This window comes from Diceros bicornis, chromosome 2 (assembly GCF_020826845.1).
Source record: "Diceros bicornis minor isolate mBicDic1 chromosome 2, mDicBic1.mat.cur, whole genome shotgun sequence".
In the NCBI taxonomy this organism is placed as follows: Eukaryota; Metazoa; Chordata; class Mammalia; order Perissodactyla; family Rhinocerotidae; genus Diceros; species Diceros bicornis.
The window spans coordinates 14811290-14825927 of record NC_080741.1 but is presented as its reverse complement, the minus strand read 5'-3'; the positions used below and the strand labels follow the sequence as shown (position 1 = coordinate 14825927).

At 53.1% G+C, this 14638-nt stretch overlaps 1 protein-coding gene across 3 annotated transcripts in view; it reads left to right on the top strand.

The window, feature by feature from the left end:
* MRAS (muscle RAS oncogene homolog) overlaps positions 1 to 13634 on the top strand; it is a 56348-nt gene extending 42714 nt beyond the window's left edge. Inside the window, exons 1-6 of one of the 3 annotated variants that reach the window (XM_058552297.1) lie at positions 1569 to 1673; positions 2423 to 2576; positions 4332 to 4431; positions 8863 to 8942; positions 10266 to 10349; positions 11861 to 13634. In XM_058552297.1, the coding sequence (XP_058408280.1) occupies positions 2458 to 2576; positions 4332 to 4431; positions 8863 to 8942; positions 10266 to 10349; positions 11861 to 11996 (519 nt within the window). In that variant the 5' untranslated portion in view covers positions 1569 to 1673; positions 2423 to 2457 and the 3' untranslated portion in view covers positions 11997 to 13634. Of the gene's footprint in view, positions 1 to 1568; positions 1674 to 2422; positions 2577 to 4331; positions 4432 to 8862; positions 8943 to 10265 lie in introns of those variants that run through there. The other 2 variants (XM_058552278.1, XM_058552287.1) reach the window with 2 other exon arrangements.
* The last annotated feature ends 1004 nt before the right edge of the window (positions 13635 to 14638 follow it).

Here is a 14638-nt window from a genome sequence, read left to right as displayed (position 1 = left end):
TGTGTGTATACTTATATTTTTCTGTCAGTATCAGGATATAATCACTATCTTTAGCCTCTTCCCAAATGAGGCAAGAACTGCACTAGTAACTTACTTTTTCCCCACCCCCATCCTTACGTGTGGATCATAGATTTCAGTTCTAAATCATCATTCATCCTCTTTAAATTGTGTAACAATATTTATTTAAACTTTACTCTTATGTTTTGTTGTTTGCTTACCATTGTTTATCATACCGTTCATCTTTCTCTTTTATGGGTCCATTTTTCACTTTGCTGGAGTATATCCTCCAAGAATCCTTTTAGAAAACATGAGTAATCTAATTTCTAAAGACCTTCAATGTCTGAAATACTATTTTTCTTTTACAGAGGGTCCATTTTGATTTTCAGCTCCCTATTGAGTGTTTTTTTTTTTAATTCTGAGTGATCATATTTTTAAATACCTTAGATCTCTAATTTTTGCTTTGGATAATACACACCCTCAAAATCTGTGAATATATTAATTACGACGTTACCGGAATGTCTTCTGCTGTTCAGTTCAGGCCTTCACATCCCCACTTCAGCCAAATCCACGCCATTTCCGTCTGTTTGACTGTTGCAGTTCTGAGTGGGATTTGTTTAGGAGAAAAGGCTCCACTCCCTCCAGGTGAAGATGCAGTCTTCCTGCTCCCTCTCTGGGAAATACTGGGGACACTGCTTCAGTCTCCCCACTGGTCCTCAGCTTAGATTAGTTTTGTTAGCACCTCCCTTTTACATCCAGGTCGAATTCTAATGTCAGAGCTCAAAGGACCTGAAGGTCTGGGAGCCCTGCCCCTCATTTCATCCGTGAGGAGACCGAGGCCGCAGGAGTGAGCAAGAATAGCCATGAGCTGCTCCTGTGTCTGGGGCACATCTCCGGTCCTGGTGTCCACCAAGCCTTGCCCCTCTGATGTACTGAGTGACTCGGGAGGATATGCAGGGATGACAGGCTGTGGGGACAAGGTCACGTTCTCGGGCACTATCTCAAGGTGCCTGCTGAGGAAAGGTGCATTCCTGGGTGTACTGGATAGCTTTCCTTGCCATCCACACTGGCAACTCCCACGTCTGTATCTCCTGCCCCTCTTCTCTTAGTTCCTGACGTAAGTCTCTACATGCCTATTTGAAGTCCCACATAGGTGTCTGAGAGGTTCTCAGAAACCGAGCCCCCAAACCCTGCTTGTCACCCGGTCTTCCCCCCATCAGTATGTGTGCCACCATTCTTTTGGCTCAGGCTCAAAACAGCCACTGTCCTCGATGCCGTTCTCTCTTGTCCCCTGCATCCCCATATTTTCATATAGAAAATTAAGTTGAAACAACCCTGATGATCCCATTGTAGGACGTGGAGGCACAGAGAAGTGAGCTTGCCCAGGGTCACAGTCTGGGAAGGAGAAGCTGGACTCAGCCCAGGGGTATGGCTCCAAAATCTGTAACCAGCCGCTCCACTGCCTCCAGGAAGAGGGGAATTTGGGTCTGGTGAGAGCAGAGCGAGCTCGGAGAATGGGGAGGTTAGACGGTGAGCAGGGGCTTGCAGATGCTGAGAGGTTCAGACTTCGTGCCCCCCGTAGGGCTTCGGCAGGGTGCGAGGAGGTCAGGCCTGCCCATCTAAAGGGACACCCCCCCCCCCCAGGCCATGGCTGTAACCTCTGAAACAGGCAAGAGGTGAGCATTTTGTCTCAGCAGGAAGGAAGCTGAAGGAGAGTGGGCTTCAGGAATCCACAGAGTGGGGGTGGTGAGCGGGGTGGATGGGATGGGGGAGGAGCCTTTGCTGAGGTGGTTCTCCCCAGCGCCCTTGCTTCCCCTCCAGCACCCCCTACAGCCACCCCTGTAACAGCCCCATCCTAGGAGAGTGACCCTGGCTCTCCAGGGGCCACTCCTTCCCCATGACCTGCCTGGTGTCTGTCGGCACAGGGACTGAGGACCATGCCTGACCAGGATGGCCTCTTCGGGGCCGCCCCCTGGGGCTCTCCCCCCTCCTCCCTAGGGGCTACAAGGTGGAGGCTTGGTTTCCATTTTACAAAGGAGGAAATGGGGCTGAGTCAGGTAACTTCCCCCAGCTTCCCTCTGTAAGGGCTGCATGAGGGACCCAAGCCCAGATCCGGGGACTCCAGAGGATTTTGTAGCAGAGTTGATCACCGACTTGATGAGGCTTTTCTGTAGACGGAGAGTGAAGGCCCAGGGAGCACCGGGGGCTGGAACCGCTCTGTCCACAAAGGAGTCAGGCAGAGCCTCACACTGAGTCTGAGGCCCCGCCGGTCTCTTACAGCACAGCCCAGGGAGCTCGAGTGGGCTTTCGTGGAGACGGCTCAGATCTAGCCACAGTGGGGACGGTGACAGCAGCGTGTGGGTCTGCAGGCTGCGGGGGCTGCAGGGTGGGGGTGACAGCCCCTGAGTAGCCTCATCCCCCGCAGTTCTGGACACAGCGGGGCAGGAGGAGTTCAGCGCCATGCGGGAGCAGTACATGCGCACAGGGGACGGCTTCCTCATCGTCTACTCAGTCACCGACAAGGCCAGCTTCGAGCACGTGGACCGCTTCCACCAGCTCATCCTGCGCGTGAAGGACAGGTGAGGGCGGCGGCCCGGGACCTGCCCGGCTCCTGGCTCAGAGCAGGCTCTGTCTGTCTGTCTCTCTCTCCCGCTCTGAGATTTGTAGGTGAAAGCTGAGGCACAGAGGGCATTGCTGCATTCAGACCTGGGTCCCTCCAACTCCTACCTTAGTTCTTTCTCCGAGGCCAGACTGCTTCCAAGGCCTCGAGGGGTCAGCTAGCTCCCTCCCATCTCTCCTCAACTGTCCCCACTGATGAATCAAGGAATCCTAAGGAACATCTCTGTTTTTCGGCTCCAATTTAAGCAAATTTTATTACATTCAAAGGAAAAGTGAATTTTCTCTCCAGTATAAATTGTAACTGGTTAAATCACATTTGACTGTGAGATTTACAAGCCCCTAGTTAAAGGCTCGTTTTTTCATTAGCTAGTAGTCTCCCTTATCCCTGGGGATTCATTCCAAGACCCCCAGTGGACGCCTGAAACCGTGAATAGTACAGAACCCTAAATATACCGTTTTTCCTATACAGTACAGCATAGATATGCTGGACAGAAGGATGAGTCACGTGCCGGGTGGGATGAAGCAGGCCCACACAAGATTTCATCAGGCTACTCAGAATGGCACGCAATTTAAAACTTATGAATTGTTTATTTCCGGAATTTTCCGTTTAATATTTTTGGACCGCAGTTGACCACCAGTAACTGAAACTGTGGAAAGTGAAACCATGGATAAGGGGGGACTGCTGTATATGGAGTAGTTAAATAATTTGGAGTCTGTTTTAAGCCTAACCAATTTTTTCAGTTATTTGGATCTTAAAGAGGCAATGTAAAGGACGTAGAAAGATAAACTAATAGGAAAACAGCTAACTTTGAACAAATCTCAGGAAAGACAGAAAAATCCAGTTAACACCTATTCCAAAGGCAAAGGGTTAATAACTTTACCAGGTAAAGGGATACACGCTCTCACACACATGCACTCACACTCACATACAACATGCACACTCACACACACACACATACACACACACACACATAAAGCTCAAGAGATAAATGTGGGTCAAGCCCGTGACTATAGGAATCTCAAAAGAGAAAACAAATGACTCAGATGTGGGAAAATATTCGGCCTTCTTGCTAATCAAAGAAGTGCAAGGAAAAATAATAAAGGACCGTTTTTCAGCTGTCAAATTATAATTTTTTTGATGAAAATACCCAATGATGCCAAAGATGCTGTGAGACTGTCATTTCATTCACCTTTGGACAGCAGTTCAGTCCCATAGGTCACCGGGAATCTTGAAGGCAGACGTGCCTCTTGATCCTGCCCGTCCTCCCCTGGGAGCCGGCCCCGTTTTGCAGCTGCCATTTACCAAGTGCCAGCTGCGGGCCAGACCCTGGTCCTGGTGCTCTTTGAGAGCCATTGCTGATGGCCACGACAGCCCTGCATGGTTGGGGCATCAGGGTGACCAGATGGGAAGGAGCAGGTCTGGGGACCCAGTCCTGGCCCAGCAGTGCCTGGCTGCCCTCACTGACAGTGCCGAGCAAGGGGGCTGCAGGGGTGCCCCTTGGTCTCCTTGCGGCAAGCCTAAGCCTTCAAACCAAGACAGCCAGCAGCTGCAGGCCCTCTCCCCTTCCTGGAGCCGTGGAGGGAAGGGACTAAGTCAGCCCCAGGCCGACCAGGTGGGTGCTGTGGGCTGTATTGTGCCTGCGTTGTGGCTGCACGGCCTTCACCAGCTGTGGGGGCAGCGACACCTCACGAGCTGCTGTTCCTTTATTCCTCAGGGAGTCGTTCCCCATGATCCTCGTGGCCAACAAGGTCGACTTGATGCACTTGAGGAAAATCACCAGGGAGCAAGGAAAAGAAATGGCGACCAAACACAATGTAGGTTGTGTGTGTGTGTGTGTGTTGGGGGTCAGGGGATGTGAAAGTCAATACCCTGTAACCCCTGGAGTCCTGTCTGCAGAATAGAGCTCGGGCCTGCTAGGGAGCCTGCTAGATTCCACAGAGGGGCCTAGCGGGGCATGTGCAATGTGGGATATTGTGTGAAACAAGACAACAGACCAGAGAGAAAGCACCCTCTTGTCAGTCAGTAGAGGCTCTGATGTCAGGACCAGGCACCTTCACAGTGGCCGGCAAGCCACCTCCTGGCCCCTGACATGGCAGATTCATCGTGGGCTGTGCAGATGTTGGCTTCTGTCCCCTTCTCTGAGCCAGCCTCCTGATTATGCTCAGCATCGTGGGGATCAGCGGCCATTCACTGAGCCTGCTCTGTGCCAGGCATTGTGCAGGGGGAGCGTTTACTCCTCACAGCCACATGCTTAGGTAAGTCATATAATTATCCCCATCTTACAAGGGGTCAAACTGAGGTTTGCCCAGCCACCCAGTGAATATCAGCAGAAATCTTTGTTTTTGTTGTTTTTGAGTTCATGGTGATGCCCCTTTGCCCTTTGGATGGTGCTGGGTGGGGTCACGGGGCTTCTTCCCGCCCCTCCCTGCATTGGCCCGGCCCGTGCCCCTGGCCTCGCTGGTCAGTTATGTGGAAGTCCCCCCTGCCCGCTGGGAGGGCTGCACAGTTGCCCCTTCCCTCTGTCTGGTGGGCCCGCTCTGTGAGTAGAGGGAGGGGGCCCCACCGCATGTCAGTTCTGCTTGTCTCTGCCTTCTGGATTCCTTCACATACTCAGTGAACAGTCCTCGGCCCTGGGAGACAACACTCCCTGCCTCATGGTGCTAACTTCTAGTGACAGGAGACAGATGATAAACAAAGCAATTTAGAGTGTGTCAGAAGGTCACATGTACTGGAGAAAAAGTAAATCAGGGAAGGGGGTAGAGAATGTGAAAAGGAGGGGGCTGCTTTTCCAAATAGGGTGGTCAGGGAAGGTCTGCTGGGAAGGGTCATGTCAGCAAGGGCCCAGGGAAGGTGAGAGAATAAGCCATGTGGATATCTGGGGAAGAATGTGCCAGCAGAGGGCATAATCAGTGCAAAGGCCCTGAGGCGGGAGTTTGAAGAACAGCAAGGAGGCCAGTATGGCCGGAGCAGAAGGAGCAGGAGGTGTGTGATTTGATGCCTTACGGGGTTTTACTCCGAGTAAGAGGGGAAACCACTGGAGGGTTTCCAGTGAGCAGTGACCTGGTCTGACTGAGGGCTGAGCAGCCTCTCCCTGGTGGCCATGCTGAGAATGGTCGGCAGGGCAAGGGCGGAGCAGGAGAACAGTTAGGGGCTGCTGCGGTAACCTGGGGCAGGCTGACGCAGACCAGCTTGGCACTCGTGGCGGTGGCGCGAAGGGCTTGGATTCTAGGTGTGTTTCTAAGAGAGCCGGCAGGTTGGATGTGAGGTGAGAGAGAGAGAAAGGAATGGAGGATGACTCCAAGGTTTTGCGCATGAGCAACTTTCAGAAGACTGGAGCTGCAGTACGTGGGCAGGGGAAGACCGTAGCGGTAAGTGTGGGGCGACCCGGAGCCCGGCTGCCGATGCCTTTAGTTGGAGGAGCCAAGTGCATAATCAAGTGGAGATGTCAAGACAGCAGTCAGATGCACCATGCTGGTGGGAAATACTGGGATTCGCTGGCATAGAGACAGCTTACAGCCGTGAAGCCCGAGGGCGCGGGTATAGATAGGGAGGGGTTCGGGCTTGAGGCTGGGGGTGTGGGCAGATGGGGGGCAGCAGTGGTCAGGAACGTACGAGGACCAGAGTGGGGTGTCAGGGGAGCCAAGTATAGAGGAGGAGGGCGTGATCAACCAAGACAGGCGCTGCTCACGAGTCTCTGGGTGAGGGCTGGGAACCGACTGCTGGGTGTGACGTAAGCTGCAGGCGTCACGGAGAGTGCCCGCGTCCCCCTGAGTGCCGGACGGGACCCTGACAGTGCCCAGCCACTCAGTGAATATCAGCAGAAATCTTTGTTTTTGAGTTCATGGTGATGCCCCTTTGCCCTCTGGATGGTGCTGGGTGGGGTCACGGGGCTTCTGAGAGGACCCCTGAGGGGGGTGCTCAGGGCTTTCACAAATGCCTTCTCGTGTCCCCCCAGCAGCCCTGGGCGGGTGAGTGGGGTGGGGGAAGGGTGCTGCAAGGGGGTGGCAGTAGCCCCACTCTGCAGATAGAAGGGAATGAGACCCAGGAGGTGAAGTGGATTCCAGGGGCCTCACAGCTGGTGAAGTGTCCCCCCCCCCCCCCCGCCCCAGAACCCAGGTCTCCAATCTCTCAGCCCATGTTTCTGCTACAGCCAATGCGGCTGCCTCATTTATCATTTGACCAAATGACTCTGCAATCTGCTATCCTAATTTTAGAGCTCATAGGGCAAGTTCTTAGCTGACCAAGGCAGGTCGCCCATACCTGATGCAGGAAGCTGGCATTTCCTAGCTCTTTGGTGGAGATAAATGGTGCCACCATTTATTACAGGGTTTCCTTGGTTTAAGTCTTGTTGCTCCTGAAATCCTAGAATTCTAGGGACCCAGATAATGCACATCAGTGTTTCTGCAGTGGCAGAGGCAGGACCCCCAGAAAGAAGGTGGAGGTTGTCTGGAGACCTGGGGCATACTACAGTGTACTTCTGAGTGACACGGTGGGATGGCAGGCAGCAGTGGGCCGAGGCCCCTGGAACCTGGGACTTATTGAGCTGGAGGATTATGGGATGTGCAGAGGCTCCAGGGAGGTCCCAGCCCCAGCTGCAGGCGCCTTCTCACTTACCTTCTGGGTGCATGTAGGGAAGAGCGCTGTCCCGGCCTTACAGGGTGTTATAGGACTCCAGCTCCCAGGCACTGCCAGGGGTACCTGCCACACCTGGAAGAGGCTCCGAAGCTGACCTTGAGACCCCCACTTCTCTGTGGGAGGCCAGGCAGGAAGTGGAACCTGGTTCAAATCTTGATTCTCTGCTGGCCGCTGTGTGGCCTTGGGCAAGTGCATCACTACTCTGAGCTCAGTGTCCCCAGCTGCATAATAGAGATACTTGCTTAACTCTGAGGGTTAACGTGAGGATTAAGTGAGGTCAGGGATATTGAGACCTGGGAGGCCAACAGCTCACAGTCATCTCAGTTAAACAGCCCACAGTCTCAGTGGCACAGCCCCCAATGGGACAGCCCACAATGGAGGACAGTTTCCTTTCTGCGTTGTCAGAGGCTCAGATATCTGTGAATGACTGTTTCAGAGGTCTGAGCCATGCATGCCCCACATGCTCTGCCCCGTGTGTCTGGTCAGCTGCAGCAAACCCCTGCTTGACGCCACAGCAGCTGGGAACATCTGATCTCTGTGATGAGACTTGATGGGAAGATGCTGACTTTATTATGTGTCCTGGGCAGTGGTTTACAACATACTCCTCTAAATAACAACTTCCTCTGGTACCCACCTCCCCGTGCATTTAAATTGTCGACCATTCTTATTTTCTTCACTGTGCTTTTCTTTTTCAAATGTATTATAATGAAACACCTTTATTTTGTAATCAAGAATAAGTTATGAAAAATACCAGAGTTCTCCAGTCTCATCCCAGTTGGCTTACCTCCACCTCCCCTAGGGAAGCCCATGCCGGTTGTGTGTGTCTTGTGGGGGAGTGGGGCGAGCCCTTCCTGCCATTGTGGGATCCCTGTTATAGGAGAGGATGAGCGCTCAGGGCTGTGTCCTGACCTCATGGAGTTCTCCTGCCTGTGCCAGCCTGCGGCTTGGTGTAGACAGGGCCCTCGCAACCCGTCCTGCGGGGTCACCTCCGCCACATCTCCTGATGTTCAGCTGCCTTTCAGCTGGGCCGTGCTTCCGCAGCGTTAAACATGCAGACACAAGCCTTCAGTACACATGGCTGGAATCCCGGGCTCGGAGAAGCAGACCAAACAAGAGCTGGGCCCAGCAGGCTTGTTTTGGGGGTCGGGGGCCACGGAGCGGCCGAGGGTCCCCAGGGTGCAGAGTCCTGCCCATGGCCCAGCCTCGCCTCAGCCTTTCCCCCAGAGTCCCCTCTGTAGGGCCCAGGAAGAGGGGCAGAAGCACCCCAAGGTAGAGAAATAGACCTCGGAAAGAAAAGTGAATAGAGTCAGATTGTATTTTAGTTTGATAAATGAAACAGTCTTTAGTCTTCAAGTGTATAAAAAGATCATTTCTGTTCTATTTTTAGGGAGCTATTAAATATCTCTATGACTAGAGAACAAGAGGGAATTGGAAAAGCTGTCAGTGAAACATTCTAACCTTAGAGAGCTGCTGAAGGGCGAGGCTGTGGGAGCCGGGGTTCTGGGGGGCTCTAAAGCACATGGCCCCTTAGGGCCCCCAGGAATTACATTTAGGGACAGGGCTTTGTGGAGCTCAGTGTCGCTTTTACCCAGTGGGGCTTTGCCTTCCAGATTCCGTACATAGAAACCAGTGCCAAGGACCCGCCTCTCAACGTCGACAAAGCCTTCCATGACCTCGTCAGAGTCATTAGGTGAGCCCGCGTGCCCCCCAGAACCGCCTCTGCGGCAAGACGGGCACTCGCAGCTGCGGGGGCGCAGCTCTTTGTGTGAGGCCGAGGCCGGTGGTACAGGGCTGTTTTGGATTTCTCGTACCCCTGTCCATATCTTCCCCCGCCCTCCCACTGACCTGTGCCCTCCCACTACCTGTGGGTAAAGTGCACACACAGCTACACGGCAGCTCCGCCTCATCTCCGGCCTCCCCTGGTCCTGCAGTGCGGGCTCCCTGAGGGCAGCCCCCCATCCTGCCCTCCGTGTTCTCCCAACACCGTGGCTGTCAACACGGTGGAAGGTCCGTCTCCTCTTCCCTGCCCCGACGTCAGAGCGCCCTTGGGCATTCCACCTGAACAACCGCATTCTGATTCCCACATCACACATGTGTCTCCTTTCCAGACCCCACCACTGTCCGTCTCCAGGGATTGTCAGAAATCCCAATCCACAGTCCCTAGTACCTTCCTTTGTGTGGTCAGGGTCCCAGCCTTAGTCAGCTCGTGCTCAGACGACTGAAACAGCCTCCTGCCTGGTCTCCCTGTTGCCCATCATTTCAAAATCTCCAACATTCAGAGCAGCCTGACCAGTGGTTCTCAAACACCCTGCAGTGAGCCTGTTGCCTTAGGCTGCTGAAATCACACACAGGGCTCTGACAGCGTCCTTCCTGACCTGCCACATCTCAGCCCCCAGTACACACACACGCACGAACACACACACACACACACGCTCAGCAGGCTCCATGTCTCATTGTTCCCAGCAGGGACTTGTGCTTCAGCCGGCACTTATGCACTCTCAAAGTGATTTTCTCGTGGGCACTTCACCTCCAGCTAGGGTATGCTATCACCAGGAGGTGGTGAAGTCTGGATTACAGACCTATAATTCCAAGGGCAGGTTTTAGACCTAGGAAAAATTCACAGAAAACATGTAAAAAGCTTTTGTACTCTGTTGACCTGTCACTTTATTTAAAATATGAAACATGGAAATAGAGGCCAACGCTATGTAACGCGTAATGTAGCTTGTGATTTAAATAAATGTGGCCACAGCGTGGTGTCAGGACTTCTCTGTAGGATGATGAGTTTTGCCCTGCCCTCTGTCCCTCCCCCTTTCCTTGCCTCAGAGATGCCGTCCAGGCCAGGCCCTCCTCCATCCAGGCCAGGCCTTCCTCCAGCCTCTAGGACGGCAGCCTCTCCCCCACCCACCCCACCCCCAGGGCCAGAACAGGCAGACCGAGGGGCGGGGGAGGAGAGGGGCACGGAGAAGCACAGCCCATTTTGACTTTATTTTTCTGCCTTTCATTGTCTCAAAAGGCAACAGATTCCAGAAAAAAGCCAGAAGAAGAAGAAGAAAACCAAATGGCGGGGAGACCGGGCCACTGGCACCCACAAACTGCAGTGCGTGATATTGTGACGGGCCTGAGGCCCTGGCACAGTGACCGTGAACTGGCCAGCCCTCGACACCCCTCCACTGCCTAACCGCACTGAAAACCATTTCTAACCACGACCCTTGGCCCGAGGACTTGGCATAGGAAGGGAGGAAGGGAGGAAGGAGGGTGGGCAGGGAGGAGCTAGGGTCTGGCTTCGCCGAAAGGGCACAGGCTTCCCATCTCACAAGGGATAAGGAAGCGACGCTACACAGAAGCAGCACCCAAGCCCCTCATGTTGATTCCGCCCGGTTCCTCCCCCTCTTGGTGGCTGTGTTGTTTCTTTGAACTACATGGTGTTGGTTTGATGTGGAAGTGTCATTCACGTGCAGACTACAGAACAAGCCATGAACAAGCTCCCCCCTGCCCCCGTCCACAGTGTCTGAGCTTGGGTGTCTTTTGTAGATTTTTAAATTATTTTGGTGATTATTATTTTATTAAAGGGGTCTGTGCTCTCTGCCTGGTGAAGTTTCAAGTCTTCAGCAGACCTCTCTGACCACATGTCTGGAATATTGTTGTTGTTGTTGTAACTGAGTTCTCTCGCAGTGCCAAAACTCAACACAACATGGAAGTGGGCTGACTGAGAGACTAGAAGTTAGTGGGAGCTGTAGCTGGAGGCGTCAGGAGAAACAGACCTACTCCTGGCCTGTAAACTGGAGAGAAGAGAGATGTGTTTACTCAGAAGGTTTTACTATGGTTGAGGATGCAGATATTAGGAAACAGAATTTTATTTTGCTGAAGGGAGAAGCTGGCACAAACACATCCGTTCTACAGGGTTTCATTATCCTGGAAATGTATAAACGAAAGTAGGCTGACTGGCTTTGCCAGAGCGTTCTTTCATTTTTCGGAAGTGTAGGTTTGGTTCTCTGTTCTCCGCAGCTGTGTGAGGGCATCCTCAGACCTGTCTCTCCCTGCTCTCACATCACCTGAGCTACCTGGTGCCTCTGACGCAAACACACAAACACAGGCGTGGATGCGTCTCCACGTCAGAGTAAGCTAGTGTGGATGCCATCCAGAAAACTCTAGTTCATGCAGAATGTTAACCAAAAATGATCCAATACTGTTATTACTAAAACAGCACCGAGACCTGAAGCCATCTTCCCTTGGAGTCAACCGACTACCACTCCTTAGGCCCAGTCAATGAGCAAACCCCTTAAGCATTTGCAAACTGATTAGTAGGTTGCCCTCCTGGCACACACTTTTACGAAATTCTTGGATCTTAACCATCATACATAATTGGAGGAGAAAGGAAGGTTGGGGTGATGACATGGCCCCCATACACCTGTTTGCAAGGGGACAGTCGCCCAGCTCCCTCATGATGCCCACCTCCCTCTCAGGTGCTGCTGGTGTGAGCCAAAGACTGGATTTTTCTGGCCAGGGTTGGTGTAGACGGGCAGCAGGAAAAACAGTGCGCCCCTGAGAGAAGGTCAAAAGATGAGGTGGCGTGGCTAGTGGCCTTATTTTCCATCTGTTACAAATCAGGTCCCTAGGCAAAGTAGAACATCCCTCAGCGGGTGGCCTGGCCACTGTTTGGAGAAAGAATCCCTGGGGCAGCGCCCATCTGGACATCGGGACATCTGGATCCTTCTCCAGTCCTGAGCCCGTGCTGAGTTCCTGACTCAGCAAGATCGCCAGCACCGAGGGGCCCAGCTGAAGAGTGAGTCTGCTGCAGAATGAGACAGTGGGGACTTCCGTTAGTTGGAAATCAAACTTATTTGTCTAAATGGCCCTTTTTTTCTGACCCTAAAAGGAAGAATAACAGAACATTCCAGATCAGGCACTTCAGAGCTTCCCAAGATCCTGTCATGTTAAGGGGCATTTTAAACACTAAGAGGACAAGGCCCTTTCCAGCCCCTGCGGTCCTCTGAGCCACGTCCATAGCAGCCCTGCGTGCAGTGTGATGGCAGCGCACACCGGAGCCCAGGAAGAGGCAAGGCAGGCAGGCAGAAGTGAGGATGGAGATGCTTCACGTCGAGGGAGTGGTGGGGTGGGACAAGAAGCCCCCTCACAAGGCAGTGTCCACTGCCAGAGAACTTCTGCCACGCACAGACCACCACCACACACCCCTGCCCACTGTGGAGCCCGCAGCTCCCTGAGAGCACTGCGTGGGGAGTCTTGTTGGAAGCAGATCGGTTATCTGGAAGGAAGGCCTTAGCCATGAAGATAACCAGACAAAGGCGTTCCAATGCTTCTGGTCCCCCCAGCAGGGGCAGTGCATCTGCCCCACCCCTGGCCCCATCTTCCAGGGCATCTGTCCTGTGCTCAGCTCACAGCTTAACTCCATGGTGCGGGTGGCCTGCAGCGTCTGCTGTTGAGCCAACGGTCAGCCTTCTTCTCCCATGACCTCACTTTCACCAGAGGTGAGATGGGTAAATATACTTTTAAAAGACAGTTCTTTGTGCTTTAGGGAACCATGGGCCCTTGTGGCAGTGGCAACTTCTAGATAGGCCAGAGTGGAGTATACCCTGGGGCATCCCCAATACAATGCCTTTTCCATGGTCACCTGGCAGGGTCAGTCTGGGAAACCAGTTGGCCATGCTACTCTATGACTGAGGAGCCCAATGTGACTTGTATCTTTGGTGACATCCTGGTGTTCCCAATGTTTTCTCTGACCACCTGAATAGTGCTCCCATCACATCCCCTGGAGCACACCCTTCCTGAAATCCCCTCACCCTATGCCTTTGCCACTGTGTGCTCTCAGATTTGCTTCTAAAATTCTGATTACTGCCCCCCCCCGTAAAGGGCTCCTTTTCTCCCCAGCAGGTAACCGTAGCCATCCTCCCCACCCCCACAGTCTGGGGCTATGGCCACTGACTTCCCCTGCACTTTGCCACACAGGGGGCGCTTGGATTGTTTCTCTTAGGACTTTGCCCCCTACCTTCTTGTGGCGCTTGCTGTGGAGAGTGCCTAGTAGCCTAGTGTGTCCTGTCTCACTTTGCCGGGACACGTGACCCACTAGCACATGGCAGCTCTAACCTAAAGGCCCCTCAGATGTGGTACAGTGAATCAGGAGCCACAGACATGTGCCCTCCATTAGCGACCCATTGGACTAGAAATCCCACGTCGGGCTTCCTTCGAATGACAGATACTTGAATTACCGAGCACCTGTGAGCGCCCAGCTTCTGTTACACAGTATTCACAGGTGGCCATTGTCATGAAACGAGAGTGATGCCTGAAGATCTCAATGATGCTTGAGCCTTTTATGTAACTTTTTATTAAGTCTTTGTGTATCTCAACTCATTAATAAAGAAAAGGAGAGGAGCTCTTGTCTGTCCTATTTCCTTTTATTCAAATATTCCTAAAGCTTGGCTGAGAACATTGTGAGTTGTCAGTGTCTGGCCCAGAACAGCCCCCTCTTACGGAGCAACCTAAAGTGAGGAGGAGACCACTGGGGGCTGGAAAAGCTGTCTCCGTCCTGCATGGAGCCGAGGGTGAAGGTAGGTGAGCACAGTGTTTAGACACAGCCTCTGGGTGTTCCGCAGCCCTGGATTCAGGCTCTGCCGCCGCCCTGTATGTGACTTTGAGCAAGTGACCTGCGTTAATCTTCAGTGCCCCGCCTGTGGATGGGACAGCAGAGTATACCTCCTAAGCAGACCGAGGGCTGAAGCTCCGTGTGGGAGCTCGTGGTCAGGAGCCCAGAAACAGTGCTCTTTGTGAAGGACACCTACCGAATTGTCTGATGCTGCTTCACATAGAAGCTGCTCCCTGCCCCCATCCACAGGATTACAGTCCTTGTACAATGTGATTTGATTTCTCTGTTGATTGAACCTAGAACCGTGGGTACTTGTCCAAGCTGAGCCTTTTGGGGGTCCCTTTTTCCAGGGAATAGAGGCCACATCTCTCTCTTGGTACCTTTTTGGGTGACAACAGCTGAAACATGTAAACCTGGGAGCTAGAGGGTGCTTCTCACACCCCCTGGGCCGGCGGCAGAGAAGGCCAGACTGCAGACTGTGGTGGGGAGCGGTGGGGTGGTGGCCGCCCGGGCCTGGCTGCTGCCCGTTCACCCATTCCACACGTAGTTATTGGGCTCTGCCATGTGCTAGGCATATGGTGGTGAACAGGCCAAGGGGTCTTCTGATAACCAGTTCTCCTTTAGTCCTGTGTTCATTTCCTGACGCTGCTGTAACACGTGACCACAAACCTAGTGGCTTAAAACAGAAGTTTATTCTCTCTCAGTTCTAGAGGCCAGAAGCCCAAACTTTGTAACACTGGGCTGAAGTCAAAGTGTCGGCAGAGCTGCGCGCTCTCCAGAGGCTCCAG